Source organism: Rhineura floridana, chromosome 5 (assembly GCF_030035675.1).
Source record: "Rhineura floridana isolate rRhiFlo1 chromosome 5, rRhiFlo1.hap2, whole genome shotgun sequence".
Taxonomy (NCBI): domain Eukaryota; kingdom Metazoa; phylum Chordata; class Lepidosauria; order Squamata; family Rhineuridae; genus Rhineura; species Rhineura floridana.
In genome coordinates, this window is record NC_084484.1 from 71,566,734 (window position 1) to 71,593,691 (window position 26,958).

Below are 26,958 nucleotides of genomic sequence, written 5' to 3' on the forward strand. Positions count from 1 at the left end.
CCTCTTAATCAATCAATAAATATTCCATAGTGTTGGAAACTAGAGTCTAGGCATTTAAGGCTGGAAATGTTGCTTTTTAAAAAAAGATTTCTTACATCTTTCCCCAGTTTTTGGTGGTAATTCCTAGGCACAAAAACAGAACAACTGGACAATCCAAATATTAATATGCAAATAATTTGCATAATATGAAAATAATTTGCATAATATGCAAATTAGCCTGCCTGGATTTGTGGAACTGGAATATGGCATCCCTAACTTCACACCATATCATTAATGAATGAGTTACATAATATTATTCCCAGGAAAGATGTTTGAGAATCCTAGTGGAATAGTGGAGAAACTTTATGGCTCCGCGGCCAAATCCTTTTTCAGATTGACCTCACGGCCAAGTTTGTCACAATGACGTGAGGGGCAAGGTGCTTTGAAGTCTCAAAGTCAGACCTCCAAAGCACCTTGCAAGGCACTACTGAAATAAATGTTTTCCCTCCCTTCATTTTAGCAGGAGTTTCTATGTATCTTCCTATATCAGGAAGCGGTTTGCATGGAATCCTGCCAAACTGAGCAGGCTTTAACTCCTGGTTTGTCAGCTGACAACCAGGATGTCCTGGCTCCTGTGCAAGATCTGACAATATATGTGTTTACTTGTAAGTAAAAATATTTTATTATAGCAGTCTAATAGTACAAACCCAGTGGCTAGGAAAGTGCAGCATCTAATCTAGGTGCTCTTACAAGGCAGAGGACTAGCAACAATAAACCAAGCCTGAGAGCAAAGGCCAAGGACCAAGTTTAGTAAGAAAAGTTCCAAGATTGCACAAAGTTGTTCCAAGAAGCTTCCCTGCCCACCAAACTTTTAAGCAGAGGGGGAGAAGGCTTAGCCACTTGTGAGAATCCCTGTCCCTGCAACCATTTCTGGCCTGAAGGTGGATGCTTCTCTGAAGGAGACTAGTCTCGTCTCCCTTCTGTTGAAGTGTCACCTCTCCCAGACTGACATTGCTGGGTGTGCCACATCTGCTGAAATCTCCATCACAGCAGGCTGTACCCCTTGCAGTCCACAGGCTGGGAAGGGACAGACTCTGGGTCTCCCCCTCATCAGGTACTAGTGTACCTGGGGCAAGAGAGGCTGGCTTCATCAAGCAGGTTCTGCTGCATAGCCTCATCCCCCCCCCCTTCTCCAGTGCATCCCACTCCTGTTCTGAATCCGAGAGCTCAGAGGGAACCATGACACCAGGAGATAAATCCCACTGCTTTTGTTATGTGCTTTTGCTACATGGATGATTGGTTTTGGTTTCAGGGCAATGCCCCCTGGGCCAAATTGGACCCCATGTGGGGCAAAATCGGCCCATGGGCCAGAGGTTCCTCCCCGCTGGTCTAGTGTTTTATACATGATTCTGTTGTTGAGAAAAACAGAAACCTGGCACTCTGCAGCAAACTCTGACTCTCAGGGCCTGGTGTAGCTTTTTATAGTCTTTCAGTAACAGAACTGGACAAAGAAACTTATAATCATACATTTGGTACAAGCATATACCCAAAGCAAGAACAAAAGGATTGCTTTGATCATCAGTCTCTTATCAGTAGATTACTATGACAACCATGTTAGGGAGTCAGTGTCATCTGGCAGAGGTTGCACCCAAAAAGTTGATACCATTTATTTCTTGACAATTTCTAACTTTCCCTAGTGCATGCTTCTCACATTCCATGTTCCTATTGTGTGTGTCATACAACTCCGGACTCTCCTTTCGCATCTGTGCGCATCAGCCTCTGGGCTTCCTTTCGGCTTTGACCCAGCTGCGTCATTAGTCACAGCACTACTCGTACTTGTCCTTTGTTCTTCCCCAGTAGCTGAGTGGGTGCCTTCTGACCTGGGGGTCTCATCTTCCAGCACTATCTCATGTTGCATTTTGGATACTCTGTTCATAGGGTTTTTGTGGTAAGAGGTATTCAGAGGTGGTTTACTGGATACATCTTAAGTCTGGTGTCTCAGCTTTGACCATTCCGCCTTCGGTGACCCTCCTAGGAGTCTAGCCTCTTGGTCTAGACTCCTGACAGCATTGCTGTCAGCTTTTTCAACACTCGCAAACCTCCTCACCACGTTACGGTGTGCATCCTAGAAGGGGCCTACTAACATAATACCATCAATAAGAAGATATCATAGCAAGGCTGGAGCTTAAGACAGGACTTAGTAGTTTGATTGTATAGGAATCTGAAATCATTAAGGTGTAATTCCCAATTGTTACATTAAATTGCAACCAAGTATTCATACTTCTGCATATTGGGTTAGTCTCTTCAGTCCCTTCAGCACAATGAGTACATATTTCCTAAAGGTTTGAAATCCAAATGGCCATCATAATCTAGGATAAAAGCACACTGTTTTGAAGGAAGGCTACCCACAGAACTATTTCCAAAGGTGGAATTAATTTGCATACAAATGGAAAAGGAACCTTCTGGGTGGGCAAAATTGTACCAGGAATACCATGAAAGAGACTGGTACAATAAACCACTTGGTACCCACTTCCCCTGTGAATGAGAAGAGGTCCATAGATAGTTCTGGAGTGCAGGGATATTTGATATTGCCTATATCTCATTGGCTATTGCCTATATCTCAAATGGTTTGGGTGCAAGAGGCACCTTGCCAGTCACCATTTGTCTTTTTCAGAATCTGAGGCCTGACCTTTAATGGTTGCTGTTGGAGACTGGGTTGTGGTGGAGAGATAGCAACACATTTAACAATAGCAGTTTCAGAAGGCAATAGCAAAGCATCAAGAAAAGCATTTACATATAGACCACTGCAAATCCTTACTCCTCCTGAGGTGAGAAAATCACGTTTAGATCATGCATTGAGAACAAACAGCATAACCAGCAACAAGGTCACCCTTTGCATTTTTCCCCTTTCTCATGAGTAATTATGGTTGAGATCTCATTTATTACATAAGAAACCAAGGCTTTGTGCTGTGATTTTGTCAGCAATAACTTTTAATTTTAAACAATTGGCAGCAGTGTACTTATATCTAATTAAAAAATCCAAATTCAAGAGTTAAGGCAGTAGAAGTAAAAAAACAACACTCCATAAGAAAAAATGAAGCCTCCCGACAGGATCCATCTTTAAAAGGAAAAAAGAGGAGGAAGAGAAACCTCCCTTAGGCACCCGTGATAAAAACAAACAAACATTAAGTGAAACATTTTGTAGCTACATAACAGACAGACATAAACATTAATAAGATATTAACAAACCACCAAAACATTCTTTGTTGGTCATGACTTGGATGAAAAGAGTTAACAGGTGACATTATTTTCTGAAAATGTAAAGTTGGCCTTTCCTGAACAGACCCATTAAGGCATGGTGTTGTTAAATACCTTAGTTCTTAACCAGATGAGTTTAAAAAAAACATTTTAGCAAGTTAGATTACAATTTCACTTACATTGCTTCTTTAGCATCAGAGAGCTGGAGTTACTAACTTCCATTTTCCTTCCTTTAATTAAAACTAATGTGGGTAAAAGTATGGATTACACTTCCAATACACAAATTTATACAGATCTCACATTTTCTGGGTTGCCTCTGTCTATGCACAGAGTGTGTCTGACTTAATAGCCATCAAAAACTGGTTCCCCATGGACATCAATGCCCACAGATACTGGGTACTTAAATTTAAAAGTTGGCTATGAGGTACTTCACAGATTAGATTCAAAAGCTGTTTACCATTTTTTCTTTTAGCATTGCATTTCAAAGTGGGACAAAGGAAGAAGGGGGGTGTTACTTTTTCAAGCTTGCTACTGAGTACAGTGTGGCCTTCAATGTTTCAGTTAAAAAAGGAAAGGGGGTTAAAACCCTTATATTCCTTTTATTTTGATCTCTGCCTTATGAGATAATTTTACATGCTCCTTTTCCCAATACCTTAATCAATTAATTTGCCCCAAGACACTCCTTAACCACCACAAATAGTAACTGACTCTTTATTCTTTTAACTGTTTTTCTAAGTATCTCAAACCTTCTGTCTACATCCTGTATGCCTCCATCTTAAAACTACACCTTTCCAATGGGAATTGGGGTTCCTTTACCATACCACCCTTTTCCAAAGGTGATGTTACTATGCTTTTACCTGCTATAGGGAAGCTTAAAAACACTTCCATGCATACTTCTGCAAACCGTTCTCATATCCTAACATTCTTTCTCCGTTAATCACATGCTTAAACAAACTTGGGCAAACTTCTTTGTACAAACTCAGATAGAAAACTAAATGAAGGACTACAACTCCCCCTCCCCTAAATTGCCTGATGGCTGCTAATTCAATCCTCATCTGAGTTGTTGTTGTTATGTGCCTTCAAGTCGATTACAACTTATGGCAACCCTATGAATCAGCAACCTCCAATAACATGTGTTATAAACCATCCTGTTCAGAACTTGTAAGTTCAAGTATGTGGCTTCCTTTATGAAATCAATCCATCTATTGTTTGGTCTTCCTCTTTTTCTACTCCCTTCTGTTTTCCCCAGCATTATTGTCTTTTCTAGTGAATTATGTCTTCTCATTATGTGTCCAAAGTATGATAACCTCAGTTTCATCGTTTTAGCTTCTAGTGATAGTTCTGGTTTAATTTGTTCCAACACCCATTTGCCTTTTTCGCAGTCCATGGTATGCCAAAGGTTTCCTCCAACACATTTCAAACGAGTTGGTTTTTCTCTTATCCGCTTTTTTCACTGTCCAACTTTCACATCCATACATAGAGATCGGGAATTCCATGGTTTGAATGATCCTGACTTTGGTGTTCAGTGATACACCTTTGCATTGGAGGACTTTTCTAGTTCTCTCACAGCTGTCCTCCCCAGTCCTAGCTGCCTTCTGATTTCTTGACTATTGTCTCCATTTTAGTTAATGACTGTGCCAAATTATTGATAATCCTTGACAAGTTCAATGTCCTCATTGTCAACTTTAATGTTACATAAATCTTCTGTTGACATTACTTTAGTCTTCTTGACGTTCAGCTGCAGTCCTGCTTTTGTGCTTTCCTCTTTAACTTTCATCAGCATTCATTTCAAATCATTATTGGTTTCTGCAGTATCGTCTGCATATCTTAAATTATTGATATTTCTCCCTCCAGTTTTAACACCTTCATCTTGGTTCAATCACGCTTTCTGTATGATATGTTCTGTGTACAGATGAAACAAAAAGGGTGATAAAATACACTCCTGTCTCACACACTTTCAGATTGGGAACCCTTCAGAGGGGGTTCTGTTAATAATAATAATAATAAAATTTAATTTATGTGTCGCCTATCTGGCCGATGGCCACTCTAGGCGACGTACATATAGTAAAATGCAGCAAAATACAATACAATGAAATACAATATAACAATATAAATTAAGATAACAACAATACAGGGTAGGAGGCATTTCGATCATAAGAACATTAAGCTTCCCCAGAAGTCCCAAAAGCCTGTTGAAAAAGCCAGGTCTTTAAGGCCTTGCGGAACATATTCAGGGAAGAGGCGTGCCGAAGATCTTGTGGGAGGGAGTTCCAGAGGGTGGGGGCCGCCACTGAAAAGGCCCTCTCTCTAGGTCCCGCCAATCTAGCTGATTTGGTTGGCGGGACTGAGAGAAGGCCTTGTGTGGCCGATCTTGTCAGGCGGCATAATTGGTGGTGTTGTAGGCGCTCCTTTAGATAAACTGGGCCGAGACCGTATAGGGATTTAAAGGTTAATACCAACACCTTGAATTGGGCCCGGAAAACAACTGGAAGCCAGTGTAGATCGAACAACACTGGCGTGATGTGGTCCCGGCGACAACTGTTTGTAAGTGGTCGAGCCGCCGCATTTTGTATAAGTTGTAGTTTCCGGACCGTTTTCAAGGGTAACCCCACGTAGAGCACATTACAGTAATCTAATCGAGAGGTGACCAGGGCGTACACTACCAGTAGGAGCTGATGAACAGGAAGGTAGGGTTGCAGCCTACGTATAAGGTGTAGTTGATACCAAGCTGCCCGGCTCACTGCCGAAATCTGAGCCTCCATGGACAGCTTGGAATCAAGTACAACCCCGAGGCTGCGGACCTGGTCCTTCAGGGGTAGACTCACCCCATTGAACTTCAGGTCAACAGTTCCCAACCTTCTCTTGTCCCCCACGAGTAGTACCTCGGTCTTGTCGGGGTTCAGTCTCAGCCTATTCCTTCCCATCCATCCACTCAAGGACTCCAGGCACTTGGACAAGGTCTCCACAGCCAACTCTGGTGAAGATTTAAACGAGAGATAGAGCTGAGTGTCATCCGCATATTGGTGACACTGCAACCCAAATCTCCTGATGATTGTCCCCAGCGGCTTCATATAGATGTTAAATAGCATGGGAGAGAGGATAGAACCCTGTGGCACACCACAATTGAGAGGCCAAGGGTCTGAAACCTCCTCCCCCAATGCCACCTGTTGGTACCTGTCAGAGAGAAAGGAACGGAACCACCGTAATACAGTGCCTCCAATTCCCAATCCCTCCAGGCGATATAAAAGGATACTGTGGTCAACAGTATCAAAAGCCGCTGAAAGGTCAAGGAGGACAAGGAAGGTGAATTCTCCCCTATCTAATGCCCTCCTCATATCATCTACCAGAGCGACCAAGGCTGTTTCAGTTCCGTGACCAGTCCTGAAGCCCGATAGGTATGGATCTAAGTAATCTGTTTCATCCAAGTGTGTCGACAATCTGTTGATTGACCGGCTCCCATATTCAGCCCCTAACAACAAAAAAGGAGTGGCAGAATATCAAATTTCAACCAGCAGGTCTTTTCAGACAGAGCACACAGACAAAACAGGGTCTTTCAGCAGGGCAGCTTGAAAACTAAATCTCTGCTGCTACCTACAGTCCCGCAGTGGAGAGACAGTGAGATCAAACATATGGAGAGACAGTAAGATCAAATCAAACTCTATGTGCTGTCTGCAAGGATATTACGCAAACAGAGAAACAACACTTTAACTATTCACCACCCAAGAGCGTTGGGCAGCCAGATGGCTGACGGGCACCCCTTGGCTGGACCTCAGAGATCCTCAAGCCTGTAAAGTGCATACATACATACACATAAAATGGGAGGAACACATTCACGTATGTTCTACTACTCCTCTTTAATACACTCACACATGGATACACTCTAAAAAATTCAGAGAGGGACGAGAAACCTTTCAGTTTAAATCTTTCAGCCCAAAGGATTTTCAGATCTGGACAGTCAGAACAGTAACAACGTTGAGATCTGCCTTAAATAACGTAGGGAATATCTCTTACCGCAACCTATCCCCTTCACCCGCCCTGGAAAGCTGCCATAACTTCCCAAAAATGGGATTTTAAATGGATCCCTTACCATGGTTTTTTGTGCACTTTTCAGAGAAGGGCGGAGGCTCTGCCAGTGCTGCATTGATGGTCCAGGCTGTGTGAAGACATCCCACTGCTAACACCAAATTCTGTGGAGGAATCCAGTCGGAGGCAATTTTGTATAGAAACAGATCTCAAGTTTATTCAGAATACAGCTCTGGAGAGAATTAGCAGAAACCTGGCAATCTGCAGCAAACTCTGACTCACAGAGCCTGGTGTAGCTTTTAGTAGTTTTTCAGTAACAGAACTAGACAAAGAGAAACTTAGATTCATACATTTGGTACAAGCGTATAGCTAAAGCAAGAACAAAGGGAAAGCTTTGATCATCAGTCTCTTATCAGTAGGTTACTATGGCAACCATGTTAGGGAGTCAGTGTCATCTGGCAGAGGTTGCACCCAAGAAGTTGATACTTCAAGCAAAAAGGGAATAGCAAGGACATGTTAACTCAGTCAATTGTGCTGTTTGCTTATTTTCCCAGGCTTTGCAGTTTTATTACTCTAATCACTAATAGGCAAAAAACCTTGCGGTTTAAGAATGTAGCTATAGCCCACAGATATTTCTATCAAACTTTAAAAAGCAGGGAAATTGGGCAGCTATAGTGAATGCACCAGGGGAGCAGGAGACCTGAACTCCTCTCTGAGATATTGTACTGCCCTACAAATTGGTCAAAATGCAAACACAATTTGGGTTGGTCTTTCGCAGTCCAATCCACTTGCTGTGTAGCTTGCAAGAATTTGGTAACATGGGAGCAGGCTGGATGGAGAGGGGAGGAGAAGGACAGGTTTGATCATTTGCATGTTTATTGAATTCAGTGCGATTTACTCCCGTGCAATCATGCTTAGGATAGGTAAAACTGAGTGGGGGGGAAGGGCTGGAGTGGGCAAGGGAGGAGGAAGAAGGAAGAGGAGAGCAGAGGGGAAGGGAGAGGAGAGGGGAAGGAGGGGAAAAGCAGGTCTGATCATTTGCATGCTTATTGAGTTCAATGGGATTTACTCCTATGCAATCATGCTTAGGATAAGAAAAACTGACCATGGGGGAGGAGGAAGGGGAGGGGGAAGGAGCATATTGGAGGGGGCAAAGGAAGGGGGAGGGCAGGTTTGATCATTTGCATGCTTATAGAGTTCAGTGGTATTTACTTCCATGCAATCATGCTTAAGATAGGTAAAACTGACTATGGGGAGGAGAAAGGGGAGGAGGGGGAAGGGGAAGGAGGGTATTGGAAGGGGATGGGGATGGGGAGGGAGGGGCAAAAGAAGGAGGATGGAAGGGGCAAGAGGGGGGATGGAAGGGGCAAGAGGGAGGGGATAAGAGTGAGGAGAAGGGAGGATGGGTTTGATCGTTCCCATACTTTTTGAGTTCAATGGGATTTATTTCTGTGCAATTATGTTTGAAAATGGAAATGGACTGCCTTCAAGTCGATCCCGACTTATGTTGACCCTATGAATAGGGTTTTCATGGTAAACAATGTTCAGAGGTGGTTTTACCATTGCCTTCCTCTGAGGCTGAGAGGCAGTGACTGGCCTAAGGTCACCCAGTCAGCTTCATGGCTGTGTGGGGATTCAAACTCTGGTCTCCCAGGTCGTAGTCCAACACTGACCTGGGAGAGGGGCAGGGAAGGGAGGGGAAGGAGATTAGGTGGGTGGGCACTGGGCAGAAGGGAAGCCCCTTTCCAAAAGGAAAACATTGTGAACAGTATCATTGTTTTTCAGCATTTCCCCCACCTTTTTATTCTACAGCAGGCACATGTAGCCTCCCATCCAAATTTAAACCAAAGGTGTCCCTGGCCACATCCACACCAGGCCTTTATTTCACTTTGGACAGTCATGGCTTCTCTAAAAGAATGCTGGGACGTGTAGTTAGTGAAGGGTGCTGAGAGTTGCTAGGAGACACCCTGTTCCCCTCACAGACCTTCAATCAGAGTTGCAGACCGTTAAACCAGTCTGGCCACTGAAGCACTCTCAGTGGAACAGGAGTGTCCTCTCAACACCCTTCACAAACTACACTTCCCAGGATTCTCTGAGGGAAACCATGACTGTCTCATGTGAAATCAAATTCTGGTGTGGGTGGGGGCCCCTGATTAGGCAAGCCAAGCAGCTGTGAGGCTTTTAGAACACTGACAGTTGGTTCTTACTGAGCATGCCCCAATTTATCATAGGCTGCCAGCCACAATTTCTTAAATTAATTAAAAACCAGCCAGGCATTCTTTTTAACTTTTAAACTGTAGAAGATGAAGGTCAGAGTATGGGGCAAGGTCAGTATTAGGATTACAGGTACTCTGTGAACATGGCTGATTTTTAATGAATTTCAATAGATTATGAGAACTCTGAGAGAAAAAAGTCCAAAAGGGCTCTGGGGTTTTTTTCTCTCTCTTTAGACTTTGAACTCTTGATTCTCTCTGACTGTTTTATGTATCGCCATGAAAATTGAGAGTGTTGTTAAGCAAGCGTTTCTGAGTTCAGGACTATAAGTTTTGTAAGGTTTTGTTTTGAAATGAGTTTATGGGAAGCATCAGAATGGATTGGGGGGTATTTTCAATTTAACATTGCGGAATGTGAAAAATCCGCTCTGGCAATAGTATACAGCCACTCTCGTGGCTGTATAATTCCTACATCCGCAAACACTCTGACCTTCCATTTACATTCACAAACAGAACCAAGGATTTAGGTACCTATAATCCTCTATTCCATATTTCTCCAGCAGTATCTTTTATGTTTGCCTAATTTGCTTCTGCCGATAAAGTTCTAATTTCTATTAATATTAATTTATAATATAAGATTTATTATCTGCCCTTCACCATGAGTTTCCAGGGTGGTTTACAAGAAAAAGCAAGTATAATTTTAAAACAGATAAAAATAACAACAATTTTAAAACACACAAAACCATTCAAAAATATAAATTCAGCAAAGGAGATGGGTTACGAAAACCAAAATACCTTAACTGTCAAAGGTGAAAGTGTACCTTCCACAACAGGCAATAATAATAGATTGCACAAGAATGAAAGCATTGCTCCAAACTCCCTGTACATTCTGAGGTGCTTAAAATCCAATTCTATATTCCAATGGGTCCTTTTGAAAAATAAATATTATGAATCTCCATTTCCATCCAGCCCAGAGGAATTCCTGAGTAGCTTTGCAATTCCCGTAAGGCTTGTTTTCCTGTAAAGGAACCATTACAATCCTTCATGCACCACTTGTGAAGAAGTAATAAAGTTATCTGTTCCTTTGACATCCTACCAAGCATGGGCCATCTATTGCCTTGGGTACTGAGTTTGTATATATTGTCTTGGTTTTATTCAATATCCTCTTACAAAAAGTGTCATTCCTCCTGATGACGACAAGAAGGATTCACTCTAGGGGCTTCCTTTATGTTCATCTAAAGCAGCGGTGGGGAAGCTTTACCAGCACAACAGCCGTCCCTTCTGAACAGTCTTCCCTTCTGGGCAGCCTTCTGAGAGTCACATGCCAGTCATGGATGGGGCCAGAGGCAAAAGAGGGCAGAGCAATGAATGTAAATGTCATCTTTGTGCAGCAGGCTAGTTTCTGTACACACTCACACACTCCTCTCTATCATCCAGGAAAGCAGGAAACATTATTCTACCCCCTACTTGCTGCCCTCTCCTACTGGAAGGGTGGGATCTAATTCTAATAACTAAAGAAATAATAAATAGTTCAACACATTCCAGCTAGGTAAAAATACCTGGATTGTGAAGCAGGATCAGTGAAGGATGTGGCTTGAACAGGGCTAGGAAGAGATACCTGGTGGAGAGTCGCATTTAACCAGGCCTGATCTCAAGTCAACGTGATGTTCCTGTAGTTCATTGATTGACAATCACTCGTGGCCGAGTAAGATTGTCTTGCAGTATAAGGTCTTTAACAACTGAGCAGAGACAGTATAATACAGCTTTCTATTAACAATAGGACTATGGCACAGTAACTGCAAGTACTCTTGGATGAAACAGATTATCTTGACCCATCCCAGTCTGGGTTCAGGCCTGGTTATGGGACTGAATCGGCCTTGGTCGCCCTGATGGATGACCTTTATCGGGAGAAGGACAGGGGGAGTGTGTCCTGTTATTCTTACTTGATCTCTCAGCGGCTTTTGATACCATTGACCATGGTATCCTTCTGGGCCGACTTGGTGAGATGGGTATTGGAGGCACTGCTTTACATTGGTTCCGATCCTATCTCCAGGGTCGTTCTCAGGGAATAGCATTGGGTGACTGTCTTTCAGCCCCCTGGCAGCTGTGCTGTGGGGTGCCACAGGGTACCATCTTGTCCCCCATGCTGTTTAACATCTATATGAAGCCCTTAGGAGCAGTCATCAGGAGCTTTGGGGAGAGGTGTCAGCAGTATGCTGATGATACCCACCTCTATTTCTCTGTAACATCTGAATCGGGAGAGGCCATGCAAGCCCTGAACCGCTGCCTGGACTTGGTGGTGGGCTGGATGAGGGCCAATAAACTGAGTCTGAATCCTAGCAAGATGGAGGTGCTGTGGGTTGGTGGTTCCCGAGTTCGGATAATTGGTCAGTTGCCTAATTTGGACAGGGTCGTACTCCCTCTGAAAGAGCAGGTCAGTAGCCGTGGGGTGCTCCTGGATCCACCTTTGTCGCTAGAGGCCCAGGTGACCTCCGTGGCTAGGAGTGCCTTTTACCAGCTTCGGCTGGTGAGACAGCTGTAGCTGTTTCTGGACCGGGATAGCCTGACCACTGTTGTCCACGCACTGGTAACCTCCAGGCTAGATTACCGTAATGCACTCTATGTGGGGCTGCCCTTGAGGTTGGTCCGGAAGCTGCAGCTGGTGCAAAATGCGATGGCGAGACTGCTCACTGGAGGAGGGTATCGCCAACATGTCACCCCGCTACTGAAAGAATTGCACTGGCTACCCATTTGCTACCAGGCCAAGTTCAAGGTTCTAGTTTTGGTGTACAAAGCCCTATACAGCTCGGGACCAGGATACCTGAAAGACTGTCTTATCCCTTACATACCCAGTCGATCACTGCGCTCTGCAAGTGAGGGCCTCCTGCAGATACCATCTTATCAGGAGGTTCGTTCTGCAAGTATAGGAGATGGACCTTTAGTGTGGCAGCACCTACCCTGTGGAACTCCCTCCCTTTGAATATTAGGCAGGCACCATCTCTGCTATCTTTTTGGCACCTTTTGAAGACTTTTCTTTTTCAACAAGCCTTTTAAGTTGAGAGCTATCCCAGTCTGTGTCTGTGTCAGAATTGCTTAATATGTTTTTTAATAATGTTTTTAACCCTTTAAAAAAGTTTTAAAATGTTTTTAATGCTGTTTTGTCTTAATGCATTTTAAGATTTGTTTTTATGATGTTTTAAAGTGTTTTTAGTGCATTGTTTGCTGCCCTGGACTCCTGCTGGGAGGAAGGGCGGGATACAAAATAAATAAATAAATAAATAAAACCCAGGGCCATGATCCTCAGCCTCCTTGTTCAAAAATAGACTGTAGTCCAAGATAATTTTAATAGGAGGGCCTGAGGGACAAAAGTACCCATCCTTGTGACAAGCTGTGCTCCCAAGTGTAGGGGGTCACCAACTCATTGCCTGTGGACATTATTGTGGCACCCCAGGTAGCCCAGAATCATTTTTTTTAAAGTAAGTCTCTAGCCCTCGATTTATGTGAAATGAGCCAGCCTGGGTGCTCCTGCCTGCCACTGTTATTAACCAATGAGTGAAGTCAGAGCTGTGACTAATGAATAAGTTATTTGAACACCAGGCAATAGGAATCCCTGCCTTCTTTTTTTCTAGTCCTTGGAATCTTGTTTGCCTTTTCCTCCTAGCTACCAGGATGCATCTGTTATGTGATGGGTTTGCCTGAGATCAAGTATTCCCTAGAAGTTATTTTCAGCAAATATTACTACACCATAAGTGCAGGTGGATGTTAAAGAATCCTTCCCCAAAAGAAAAATGAAAAATGTGAAAACTTTGCAAAGAGGCGTAGGCTTGTCTCTTGCTGTGCAGGAGCTGATGTCTAGGCACTCATTAAGAATTCACTGTATAGTTAACTTACAGTACAATGGAATACATCTCTACTCAGAAGTAAGTCTCTCTGTGTTTAATGTAGCTTCCAGGTAAGTGGTTACAAAGTCTCTTTGTGTTTAATGAGGCTCACTTCCAGATAAGGATGGCAGCACTAGGGAAAAACAGGGTTCTTGTGCCTTTAACTGTATGGCAGGAAGAAATTCAACAGGTCAAGCCTTTTCTAGTATGAAAACACAATTGTGGAGAAAGCTTCACCATGACTACACTGTAAGTTTTTGTTATGCCATGTTCTCATGGCAGCCATTTTGTGATTGGTGCCCCTAGTACTTTCTCAAAATTTGAAATGTGCCATCTGGTCTAAAAGGACTGGTAGCCCCTGCCTAGCGCTTCCAGAAATGGAAAGAACCAGGGGAGGGGATCATTGACTTAAGTACCCTTGGGCACTATACCTCCTCCAGTGCCCTCATGGATGCATACCAGCATGCCCTAATGTTCCCACACCCCAGCTGCAAATGGCATGCCAGTCTTATGTACTGTACTTAGAAAATGGATTTTACATTGTAGACACCTTGATTCTGTAAATCAGCTTATCTATAACAGTGCAAGTGATGTGGTCCTATGGCACAAATATAATCTTGTGTCAGAGCAAAGAAACAAAGCTAAGATCTTATCATTTAATATGTTGTCCAAACTAATGTAATGTGGAACATCCATAATAGGTCTTTCTACATTTTTTCCCAAACATTTGCTGAATACAGGTCCCCTCCAAAGGAAATGTTTACTCTTCAGGACCTAATATCATTAGCTTTCATTGTTGATAAAGCAGCTATAGGTTCAGAGTCCTTTCCTTTATGGAATGTTTTCAAGACCATAAAAGAGAGAGAGAGAGCACACACCCACACACTTTTGGAACCATTGTGAATAATTGTCTTAATTCCAGTTTTCTGGAGCAAGGAAATTGAGTTCCCTGAAATTTTCCAGTTTCCTAATATTCCAAAAGACCAGTACCATACGCTGGAATTATTGTGTTGTTGTCAGGATTCTAACTGCACTCTAACTGACTCAGAACTTTACAGAGCAGTTGCTACTGTGGCCAGCTCAGACTAACTTTGAGTCTTCTCTAAGATCAGGAGCACATACCAATGAGCTGGTGAAGTCCTTGTATATAGTACTAGAGTATTGTTGAGGAACTGATTTCATGTAAGTATATGGTATTAAGCACTCCTCACTTTCTCATAAACAGTAAAGTAGTCTGGGTCAGCATCTCAGGATTTAGTTTCCTTTGGATATAAAATAAGCAGATATTTACAGTGTCTTTGTTACATACAAATCTGCAGACAGGGTAGACTGAAAATGATGGATTGAGATAACATAGAAAAACTGCTAAGCATGCATCAGATTCTGACCCAGAGCAACTGCTTAGATGAAAGATGAGTAAACTGTCTGCTGCCCCTGAATATTTTTGGACTCCATAACCCATCATCCCCAACCAGCATGTGGTCAGAGTAAGAGGGAAGGTGGGGTCCAACAATGTCATCTAGAGGGCCACAGTATTTTCATTCTTGCCTTAAACTCTTGCAGAGCTCAAGACTGTTTCCAGTAAAGCTAAATTCATAGCTCTTTGCTGCTGTTTCCCTGGGAAAACTATGGCAATGGGTCCATTTACCGAAATCAAGTTAGCCAAGCCTCTGGCAATAGTTTGGACATGCCAACATAAGAAAAGGGCATGGTTAGAAAAATATAGAATCTGTTCCTTTGGGGGATATGTTTTCTTTATATATATATTGCCATGACTGGATTCAGACATTTGCCTGAACACAAAGTATTACAAACCAAGGTTGGGGACAGGATAGCCATACATCCACCATCTCTGAGCCTTGCATCTCCAGTACCACAGCAACTGACAGTGGGTGCAGTGTTCTTTCTGACACTAAGTTGGGGGAGGGGAGCTCTTAGCAGCTACTTGTTCTTAGATCAGTGTAAAGAGCTATGTTAGTCTCCTCTTTGCTGTGATGGTCCTCCTAGGAGGTGGGATGTAAAGCTTCTCCCCAGCCCTTGATCTCCAAGCCAATGGCAGAAGCCAGTGTTTTTCTGCTTTCCAGAAATGCCCTTCCAGGAAACTGACAATGTTCCATATACTGTATTATGTCTGTTGATTTGAAAATAAATATCACAAGACACAATCCTCTTGTAATCACTCATGGCCAGCCCAAGATATTTTAGTGCATGCGTCAGAGTAGGGCAGCAATGACATTCCTCCCTAGTAAAGGTAGGCTGCCAGGGCCAGCCCCAGGCATGCTGGGGGCCTTGGGCACCAGCCTGCCCTGTGTCCTGGCACCCGCATGCATGCCCCACCTATCTACCAGGCAGGTGGAGGAACAGGAGGTTGGGCGGGTGAGGGGGGCAGGACAATGTGGGGGAGGGCAGGAGGAGCGGGGGGAGGGCAAGTGAGGGAGCTGGCAGGGGGCGGGACAGTGGGCGAGTGAGCAAGCGGGGGGCAGGCGAGCAAGTGGGGCAGAGGATGAGCGAGTGAGCAGGTAGGGGGAGGGTGGGGGCAGAGCAAGCAGGCGTGGGAGAGAGTGAGTGAGCGGGCTGGGCAGGCAGGAAGCTCCCTCCCTGTGATCTGCAGCAGGGATCCTGCTGCAGAAGGGGAGCACTACTCCACCACCATAACGAGGGGGCCCCGCGGGCCATGGGGCCCTTGGCAAGGGCCCCACCTGGCCGCCCTTTGGAGCCAGCCCTGTAGGCTGCCCTGGCCTCCCACCGGGAGGAAGGGTGTCCCGTCCAGAGCCGAAAGAATGAGGCTGGAGTGTGTGTGCAAGTAAATCTTGTTTTATTAGAGTAATGGATACATCAAAGGCATTGCGCTTCATAGGAAACCCTACGCTAACTCACTAGAGTCCCTAACTATACTCTAGACATGCTCTGCAGCGTGTGAAGGAAATTCACTCAACGACCCCCCCCTGGGAGCGGCAGGCTTATATAGGAAATGTTTTCGAACGTAATCTCTGACTCCTTTGTAATTCCTGTCTCTGCCCTGTCCGTTTCTCACGGCGACGGGAACGAGGAGACAGGGGACGCGCATCCAATGGCTCATCTGAAGACACCTGCTCCCGAGCAACGGGCTCAAGGTCAGGGGGTGGGGCCACACTGGAATCCTCCTGGGAACTGCTTGGCAAGGGAGGAGCTGGCACTGTCTCTGAAGCTTCCCCCCACAAGTCCTCTGCATCAACTGGGGGCGGTGCACTCGGCTCCTCGGAAAGGGCGTTACTCATGGGAACTGGCTGGAGAGCAGGCTGCCTCCCTCCCGCACGATCCTGCTCAGACACAACAATCCCCAACTCTGCTTCTTCTGGCTGCGGAGGCGCCTGAAACTCATGCCTCCCCCCTTCCTGTCCCTTCTGAGTTGGCTGCAGCGCAACATCATCCCCCCCTCCATGCTTTAACCCTTCCCACCCCTGAGGTCTAGGTTTCTCTGGATAAGCCTCATGGAATTCTCTCACCAAAGTCAGAGCGTGCACATTCTCCTCTGTTTCCCAGGAACGTTCAGTTGGATCGTACCCCTTCCAATGAATCAGGTACTGAAGACGCCCTCGGCGTTTTTGCGAGTCCAAAATCTGTTCTACTTCGTATTTCTCCTCCCCCTCTACCAACAATGGCGGTGTGGGCTCCACTCGTGGACGGTGAGGGTCGGGGGCAGCGTCCTTGGTCAACAATGCCCTGTGGAAGACTGGGTGCATCTTGAAGGTGGGCAGCAATTTTAGTCTGTAAGCCACAGGGTTAATCTGTGCCTCCACCTCAAAGGGCCCTACACGCCGATCCTGCAGTTTACAACACCGGCCAGGCATAGCTAGGAAACGTGTAGAGATCCAGACCTGGTCTCCCACTCGTATGAGGTCCCCCTCTCTCCGATGCTGGTCAGCTGTGCGTTTGTAATCCGCTTTGGCCTGTTCTAGTTGCTCTTGGAGTAGCTGTTGCATAGCATGAAGTTCCTGCAAGTAATCCTCAGCGGCTGGGACTGAGAGACTGTCTTTTGGGGCCGGGAAGGCTCGGGGGTGGTAGCCAAAATTGGCGAAGAAAGGAGTCTGTTGCGTGTGCGAATGCACAGCATTATTATAGGCAAATTCTGCTAAATGCAGGTAGAACATCCAGTTGTCCTGCTGATACCCCACAAAACAACGTAAATATTGTTGCAACACTGCGTTGACCCTCTTGGACTGCCCATCCATTTGGGGATGATGGGCAGGCGACAGTCTCAGCTCACTTTGCAGCAACTTCCACAACGCTTGGCAAAAACGCGAGGTGAATTGTGTGCCCCGATCGGAAACCAGGCTGTCTGGCAGACCGTGCAGCCGATACACATTTTGCACGTACAACTTGGCAGTGTCTTGAGCGCTTGGGAGTCCTGCGCACGGAATGAAGTGAGCCATTTTTGAGAAGGCATCAACGACCACCAAAACTGTGGTTTTCCCCTGTGAAGGTGGAAGGTCTGTTATGAAATCCATAGTAATCATTCGCCAAGGTCCTCCTGGAGTAGGAAGGGGTTCCAGTAGCCCCGGTGGCTTCCCAGTGGCATGTTTAGCCCTCATGCAAGTGGGGCAAGAGCGAACGTAATGCTCTACGTCCTTCTTCACCTTGGGCCACCAGAACTCCCGAGTGACAGCTTGAATGGTCTTAAAAACCCCGAAGTAGCCTGCCGTGGGGGCGTCATGGCACTGACGTAGTACCCTCACTCGCAGTTCTCTGGGGGGCACATAAACAGCTTCCTGATGGTGCAGTATGCCATCCTTCCATATAAGGTCCTTCTGTTCTGCCTGGGGTGACGCGCCCTCTTCGACCCGCTGCTCCTGCACGAAAGGGTCCTGTTGTTGCACTTCACGCACTTCAGCTTCCCAAGAATCTTGGCAGGCCCCTACTACTCCCCGCTCGGGAGGGATTATGTACTGTAACAGTCTTGGGGTGGGATCCCTCAGAAATTCTGGCTTCCTTGAGAGGGCATCAGCCCGCTTATTCTGTGCTTGGGAGATATAATGAATTTTGAAATGGAACCGTGCGAAGAACTGAGCCCAGTGCACTTGCCTCTGATTGAGTTTACGGGCGGTATGAAGACTCTCTAGATTACGATGGTCCGTGCGCACCTCAATTTCATGCTGCGCCCCTTCCAGATGGTGTCTCCAGGCTTCAAAGGCATCTCTAATGGCCAGAGCTTGGAAAAGTTACTTTTTTGAACTACAACTCCCATCAGCTCAATCCAGTGGCCATGCTGGCTGGGGCTGATGGGAGTTGTAGTTCAAAAAAGTAACTTTTCCAAGCTCTGCTAATGGCTAATAGCTCCTTTTCCCACACAGTGTAGTTTTGTTCAGAGTCGGTTAACTTTCTGGAAAAGTAGGCACAAGGCATCAGTTCTCCCGCTTTCTGGGCCGGTTGCAAAAGAACCCCTCCGATCGTGACATCCAACGTATCCGTCTCTACCACGAAAGGGAGCGCCGGGTCGGCATGCTGTAGTATGGGTTCGGTAGCAAACCTTCACTTCAGGCTCTCGAAAGCCTCTTGTGCAGCTTCTGTCCATTGGAAAGGTCCTGAGCCCTTCAGGCAATCCGTGAGCGGTGCGGTCTGATGGCAGTAGTTGGCTATGAAACGATGGTAGTAATTCGCAAAGCCCAAGAAGCGTTGCAAATCCTTCTTGGTCTTGGGGGGTTGCCACGTGAGTACACAACGAACTTTTTCTGGGTCCATTTCTACTCCTGCTGGAGAGATCCGATACCCCAGAAAGTCCAACGTGGTTAGGTCAAACCCACACTTTTCCAGCTTCGCGTAAAGACAGTGTTCCCGTAACTTCTGCAGCACTGCACGCACATGCGAATTGTGTTCCTCGGGAGTATTCGAATAAATCAGGATATCATCCAAATACACTATCATAAAGCGGTCCACAAAGTCCCGAAAGATGTCATTCATAAAATTTTGGAAGACTCCAGGTGCTCCCGACAACCCGTATGGCATCACCAAATACTCAAACTGACCGTAACGGGTCTTAAACGCAGTCTTCCATTCATGACCTGCCTTAATCCTCACCAAGTTGTAAGCTCCTCTCAAGTCCAGTTTCGTGAAAATTTTGGCAGAACGCAACCTCTCCAACATTTCCCTAATGAACGGCAGCGGGTAACTATTGGGGATAGTGAGCTGGTTTAGGGCTCGATAATCATTACAGGGACGGAGCTCCCCCCCTTTTTTCTTCACAAACAGCAGGGGTGCACCAACTGGGGACTGTGAAGGGCAAATGAAGCCTTTCTTCAAATTGGCATCCAGAAACTCCCTTAACGCTGCCAACTCTGGTTCAGATAGAGAGTAGATCCGCCCGGCGGGGATGTGTGCCCCAGGCACCAAATCAATGGCACAATCATAGGGCCGGTGAGGAGGGAGTTGCTCCGCTTCCTTTTTAATGAAGACGTCCCGAAAACTCCCATACTTGGTGGGCAAAGTTATCTCCCTTGGGGGAGGCGCCCCTGCCAACACCCGTGGCTCCTCTTCAGGGTGGTAATGTTGATGGCAGTACTTGGAGGTAAAAACCACCACAGCTTCATCCCAAAAGATTGTGGGGTTGTGCCTAACCAGCCAAGGCATACCCATCACCACCAGGAAATGCGGCAAGGATGCCACATAGAACGACAGGTCTTCCCGATGCCCAGGGACCTTCACTTCCACGGACTCAGTCACCCGAGTCACCCCCCCCAGACTTCAGAGGCCGGCCATCTATAGTTTCCACTGCCAACGGCTGACTCAGTTCTCTTGTGGGAATAGCGTGGTGTAGCGCCAACTCTCGGTCTATGAAACAAGAGGATGCTCCGCTGTCGATCATAGCCTTGGCTGAGAAGCTCTCGCCTGAGGATAGGGTGATGCGAATGGGCAACAGAAGGGCCCCTTGGGAGGGAAGGGGTCGTAACGGAGGCTCAGTGTCTGTAGCACCCCCCAACTCTCTAGCCTCTACGAGAGCTGGGATGTGAAGTTTTCTGGCGGCTGGGATCTCCTGGTTTTGGCTGCACAATTTCTGGCGAGGTGTCCAGACTTTCCGCAATAGAGACACAGTCCTTCCCTCCGGCGTCTTTCCCTCTCCTCCTCTGTCAATCGCGGTCTAGCCCCCCCAATCTGCATGGGCTCCTCTCCCGAGACAGTAGGGATGCCAGGATTGGGCACGGGGCGCGCACGGGGCAGCGGAGCAGCAGCCTGACTCCGTGAAGGCTCCATTCTTCGCTCCAACTTTCTTTCTTCTAAGCGGCTGTCTATCTGCAAACTCAGTTGAATCAAACCCCTCAGTGAGTCGGGGTGTGTGGAGCGCGCCAGTTCATCCAACACTTCTGGACTCAGTCCATTTCTGTAGAAGTACATCAAGGCTGGGTCATTGTACTCCGTCTCCTGAGACAAAACACGAAAAGCATTTGTGTATTGCCCTACAGACCCCCTTCCCTGTCTCAGGGTCCCTAACTGGCGGGCAACCGTCTCCTTCCTCTGGGGGTCTCGGAACATGTCCCTCATCGCATTCTTGAAGGCGTCAAACTGGCGCAATATCTGGTCGTTGTGAATCAAATACGGGGTAGCCCATTTTGCCGCTTCCCCTTCCAATAAACTAATGATGAACGCCACCTTCACGTCATCAGTTGGGAACTCAGCTCTGCGCACTTGAATGTACAACTCACATTGGGCTAGAAACGTGGCAAACTGTTCACTCTGGCCCTGTATCGCACGGGGAGCCCCACTGGAGGCTTAACGGGCTGCCGCCCCAGGGGGCGCAGCCTGGACTTGGGCGACCAAGGCATGGAGATTCTGGTTATCCACTTGCAAGGCTTGCGTTGCGGCTCTGAGGTTTTAGTTCTCGGCTTGTAGGGCTTGCGTAGTCACTCGGAGGTTCTGGATCTCGGCATACAAAGCTTCCATGGTGATAGGTACTCCCCCTCTTGCTCCGTTCTGGTCCATGTCATCCGCCATGGGAACAGGTTCGAGTAGGGATGGTGGTTGAGTCAATCTGTCCCGTCCAGAGCCGAAAGAATGAGGCTGGAGTGTGTGTGCAAGTAAATCTCGTTTTATTAGAGTAATGGATACATCAAAGGCATTGCGCTTCATAGGAAACCCTACGCTAACTCACTAGAGTCCCTAACTATACTCTAGACATGCTCTGCAGCATGTGAAGGAAGTTGACTCAGCGACCCCGCACTGGGAGCGGCAGGCTTATATAGGAAATGTTTTCAAACGTAATCTCTGACTCCTTTGTAATTCCTGTCTTTGCCCTGTCCATTTCTTGCAGCGACGGGAATGAGGAGACAGGGGACACGCATCCAATGGCTCATCTGAAGACACCTGCTCCCGAGCAACGGGCTCGAGGTCAGGGGGTGGGGCCACACTGGAATCCTCCTGGGAACTGCTTGGCAAGGGAGGAGCTGGCACTGTCTCTGAAGCTTCCCCCCACAAGTCCTCTGCATCAACTGGGGGCGGTGCACTCGGCTCCTCGGAAAGGGCGTTACTCATGGGAACTGGCTGGAGAGCAGGCTGCCCCCCTCCCGCACGATCCTGCTCAGACACAACAATCCCCAACTCTGCTTCTTCTGGCTGCGGAGGCGCCTGAAACTCATGCCTCCCCCCTTCCTGTCCCTTCTGAGTTGGCTGCAGCGCAACAAAGCGTGGGATATAAATCAAATAATAAATAAATAAATAAAGGTACACAGCAAATTAGGCAGTAAAAATACAACAATACATTAAATAATAAGTTGCAGGGAGAAAGGCTGTGTCCCTGGCTCAGGCATCTACACCTAACAATGGGATAGGAGGGAATATGTGACCTCTTGTTTGCTGCCCTTTCTGTGCATGGATTGAGGATTGTATGGGGGGGATAACAATAGAAAGGGAATACTATGAACAAATACTTCTAGTTTTATTATTGTTGGGAGGAAGTTCAAGATATTAATATTTAATCTTAATATTGAATTTAATTCAATTCAATTAATTAAAGTTCAAATTTGAGTGGGGATCTGAAGGAAAATGGAGAGGTGTCATTATTGCAAAGGTTCATGTCCAAAGCATAAGAAGAAGGGATGGCATTGGTTAAGGATGCAGGAGACTTTGGGGCAGTTGAGCAAAGATCAAGGGCTGGTAACTAATTCAAAAGAAGCATCCAAGATTCTTCCCAGTTCTATGACAGTGTACATTACCTTGAACGTTCAGCAAATGGAAGTTACACCTATGTCTTAGAATATATTGTTGCGTGCCTCCCCCAATCTCCGAGTGGTGAGATTTCAGGGGTCTCTGCGCCCATCCAGGGTTTGGTTTCCTTTGGGAAGAAGGTCAGCAGAGACTGCGGTGTCTTTATGAAATATGGTTTATTTATTTACACACATTCTAACCTGAGCTCAAGGATGGAGGGGGTTCAATGCATCAGCAGTCCAATACCCAGCTTTTCCATCTGAGTTGCAGGAGGCACCCCAAGGGCCATGGGGTAGAGAGCCAGTCTCTTTCTGACCTACCTTTCGGTTCCCAGCAATTCTCTAGACATGCTAAAAAAACTACCAGCCTCTGCTGGGCTTCAGGAGGGGGGGGGGATGCTCTCCTGAAGAGTTTTAATGATAAAATGGTCTCCCTGGCCCATTCACCATTGCTAGGCAACTGATCGGCCCATTATCTTACCTGGCCAATCTATTTGGTTAACAAAAGACTCATTTGACCAGCAGAGAGTTCCTCATTCCAAGGCACAGGATTCCAAACCACAGGCTAGAAAGGTGACCCACAGGAATCATCCATCCCAACCCCCATGCTCATAACAATATATTCACATTCAGGGCTTTCCATCGCCACGTCTAGTTTGGCACTAAGCTGCTTCAAACATGGCTGTGAGACAGAGAACACAGAAGTGCCTTTTACGGTATTACTATGCTTAGACAGAGATTAAAAGGAGCCTGCACATTGATATTAAGGCTCATAACAACAATTACAAAGATGTAGGTGGTGTAACTGGATAAGGTGGGAAGTGAGAAACAAATTAGCCATGACAAGAAGATGTTCAAGTTCAGAGAAGGGCATAGAAGAGCAAGGCAAATGGAAGCAACAGAAAGGTTCTTCAAACTAGTCTTGGCTAGGTGCCAGTATTTGCTCAAACTTTAGGAATGGTCCATGAATTACTATGCATGCTTGTGCATAACTACCCAACTACATGTTTTCTTTTGTTTTCAGTATGCCTGCAATTGTCTACTTGGGGAGTATCCTAGCTAAGCCACCCATGCGGGTTCAACAAGGATCGCTGGTTGTAAGATGGCTGTCCTTGGTTTCTTGCCTCCAGTTATGCGCATTTGTGTTGTCTATTCTAGCCTGGATCATGTGCATTTCATCAACAGCTACTGGTAACTGGAGAGAGTGGCACGTAGAAAACCGGAAGGAAATCACCAATGGAATCATGTTCATTGGAATCTGGAATGTCTGTTATGGGCATGCCCCTAATGAGCTTGAAGAGGATAGTTATTGGCATTGTAAAGAATTTACTGAGCAATACCCGACTCTCCCCAAGGAAATTTTTATTGCTCAGGACCTAATGTCATTAGCTTCCATAGTGAATGCAGTGGCTATAGGGTTTATGTCCTTTGCCTTATATAATGTTTTCAAGCCTGTAAAACATAAGAATTTTATCTTCATATTTTTTGGTCTTGGAGCTGCCCTGAACTCATCTGCAGGAATACTTGTCTTAATTCCAGTTTCTTGGAATATGTATTCTGTCTTGCAAGGACAGGAAATTCACTTCCCAATATCTTTTCAATTGCCTAAAGTTCCAAGAAAACAGCATATTGGAGCTTCTATTTATATGGGATATATTGCTGCAGGTCTAGAATTGCTGAGTGCATCACTTGTAGTCATTGAGGGATGTTGCTCAAAGTCCAGAGAAGTATCCATGCTAGAAACTGTGGTGATACATTCCCCAGGAGCTGCAGTAAAAAGTGAGAGTCAAACTACTTGTCCAAAGTGTGGTTCTACTGTGGATCTTGTAATCCAAAATACATCCAGCATTGATGACAAACCTGAAAGCAGTAAGAAAACATACAAAAACTCAGCTGAAAGTCCTGAAGACCCACCAGTACATATTCCAAAACACTCTGTTATATTTGTGACTCCATGCAAGTAAATAGTAAAGTATCAGATCCTTATCAAAACAGATCTTGATCTAAACAGGTCACCCCATTCATACACACCCATACATCTGCACATGGACATTGACCTTTTCAGGAGCCTTAGATTTCACTCAGTTTCTTTCATCCTGTGCCCTTTTCTCCTGGTTCCCACCGTTCTTGCTCTTAGCCAGATATCTCTTTCATTTGCTCTCACCTTTTTCCAACACTCTACAACGGGAGTAGGAAACCTTTGCCCCCTCAATGATGTTGATCTACAACTCCCATCAGCCACAGCAAGCATGGTCAATGGTTGTGGGAGATGTAGTTCAGCAACATCTGGAGGGCCAAAGGTTCCCCAAACCAGCGCTACACACACACACAGGCACCAGGATGAGGCTGCTAAATTAGTACAATCCTGAGACTGCAGAATGAATATAATCCTGGGACTGGCTTTTATGCTTAGGAAGCAGGTGGTTATAATTGTATTATGCTTATATTTCTTGTTTTTATCTATTCTGTAATTTATTGTATTACAATTATTGTTTTAAAGTGAATTTTATTGTATCATGCCCTGAAATCATTACTAAGAGCAAGTTATAAATATATTAAATAAATAAATAAATGTACCATATTTTTATACATGAAATGTTTAAGAATGCTAAATTGTTGCACATTATGTTGGAGCACTTGTTTCTCTTAATGTTTAGCTGAGTAAAAATGGTAGTAGGGGGTAAGCTGTCTTGTGTTTCTGCCATTACAGATAAGCATCCAACATCCCAAGAGTTCCCAGAACACATTTTTGAAAGCTAAGGTAATGTTGACTAATATCTCAGGTTGCCAACCTGGCTGCCACAGGAACCGTGATGCTACCTGTCCTGCCATAGGCATTCATGGGAAGAGAAAGGCCTGGACTTTTATTTTTATTCTGTCAGCAGCCTCAATTGCGTTTAGAAAAGAAAAAAGCAGTAGAAAATAAGAATTGATCCTTACCTGATAAGCAGCAGAGGGAGGGGAAGGAATTTCAATCATTCCGAGGTTGGAGGAAGTAAACGAATGGAAAAAGGAATAAAATTGGAGTCAGGAGATTTTCTTCCCACAAATTGCCAGTGTAGATAACACAATCAGGATCGAGAACCCAGTATGGGACTAGAAGATCTTTAACCCAATCCAATCTGGATCAGGTCCACCTTCTTGGGAATTTGTATTGCAAAATGAAAAAAGATCCCATTGACAGAAATGAGGCTTCTTTTGCAGTAGAAATTGGAAGGCATTATAGATCAGAACCACAGTGTTTGTGTGGGGAGGGGAAAGGCTAACTCCCCCTACTATTATAGGATCCCTATCTGAATCTAGGGCTCCGTGCTTGCAATTTCCATTCCAAAATAGGTTCTATTTGGCTCAATGGGACTTTTTCCTCTAGTGGAAATGGGAGATGCAGACTTTGTCTATGGCTGTGTTTGAACACACTAGTCACCTACAGCAAAGAGTTTGCAATGGCCACACGTGGAGCGGGAATGGGGTGATCAACTGTGAAATCTCTTTCAAGCAAATTAAAACAGAGAGGTGGAGACACACTGGACCTGGCATAACAGTGAATGTGTGTCTATCCTATGTTCTGTTGATATGTAAGAACACCACCAGTTTTTCAGGTGAAGGTTGGGGTAGGACAGCACTGAGGTTGTCTTGTACATGCCTGCAGTTCAGAGTGGTTTGTTTGTGCATGTGATCAGGGCAGACTTATCCATTAGGCACAGTAGGCACAGTGCCTAGGGCCCATGATACTTTTAGGGGCCCGCGAAAATGTTTTAATTTCTTTTAAAATCAGAAGAAAAAAATGAACTTTTAAAGTCAAAGAAAATGTTTTAATTTTTTTCTCACATCAGAAAAAAATGAAACTTTTAGGGCCCACGAAAATCTATTAAATTTTGCCTCAAACAGAAAATAAAATAAAATGTTGAAGTATTTAAAGTTATATCAAAAATAATTTTTAATATTGATATTATTATGGTGGGAGGGGCCCACATAGGCAAAAGTGCCTAGGGCCCACGAAAGTCATAATGTGGCCCTGCATGTGGTTGTAGGTGTGTGGTGTCCCCAGGATAGGGTGGGAGTGATTCTTTGGGAAGGAAGCTTGTGAATTTTGTTGGTAGTGTTAGGTGGTAAATAATGGTTTGTTATTTGGGACTTAGACCCAGCCTCTGCCTTCTGCTCTCTTGGGCAAGCTGCTTCTCCTTTGTGACTGGGGTTAGGGTTTTCAGATTTCCAGATGTGCCTATGGACCCCAGAAAATTAGCAATCCCTGACCTACACTGTGGCCCTCACTACCCATTACATTAGCATTCCCCAACTTTTGGTACCCACATGTTCTTAAACCATGAGAACCCATAATTGTTAGTCACACCATCACAATACCTCCTTCTCATCAATGCGACAGGTGACCTTGCCCATTTGGAGCTGCCATTTTGATATACCTATCCGATACCC

The 26,958-nt window shown here is 45.5% G+C and overlaps 1 protein-coding gene across 1 annotated transcript; it reads left to right on the forward strand.

Annotated features, from left to right (window-relative positions):
• The first annotated feature begins 23,549 nt into the window (after positions 1 to 23,549).
• LOC133386065 (claudin-34-like) lies at positions 23,550 to 24,488 on the forward strand. Its single transcript, XM_061629689.1, has one exon. The coding sequence runs from the start codon at positions 23,550 to 23,552 to the stop codon at positions 24,486 to 24,488; it is 939 nt and encodes a 312-aa protein (XP_061485673.1).
• The last annotated feature ends 2,470 nt before the right edge of the window (positions 24,489 to 26,958 follow it).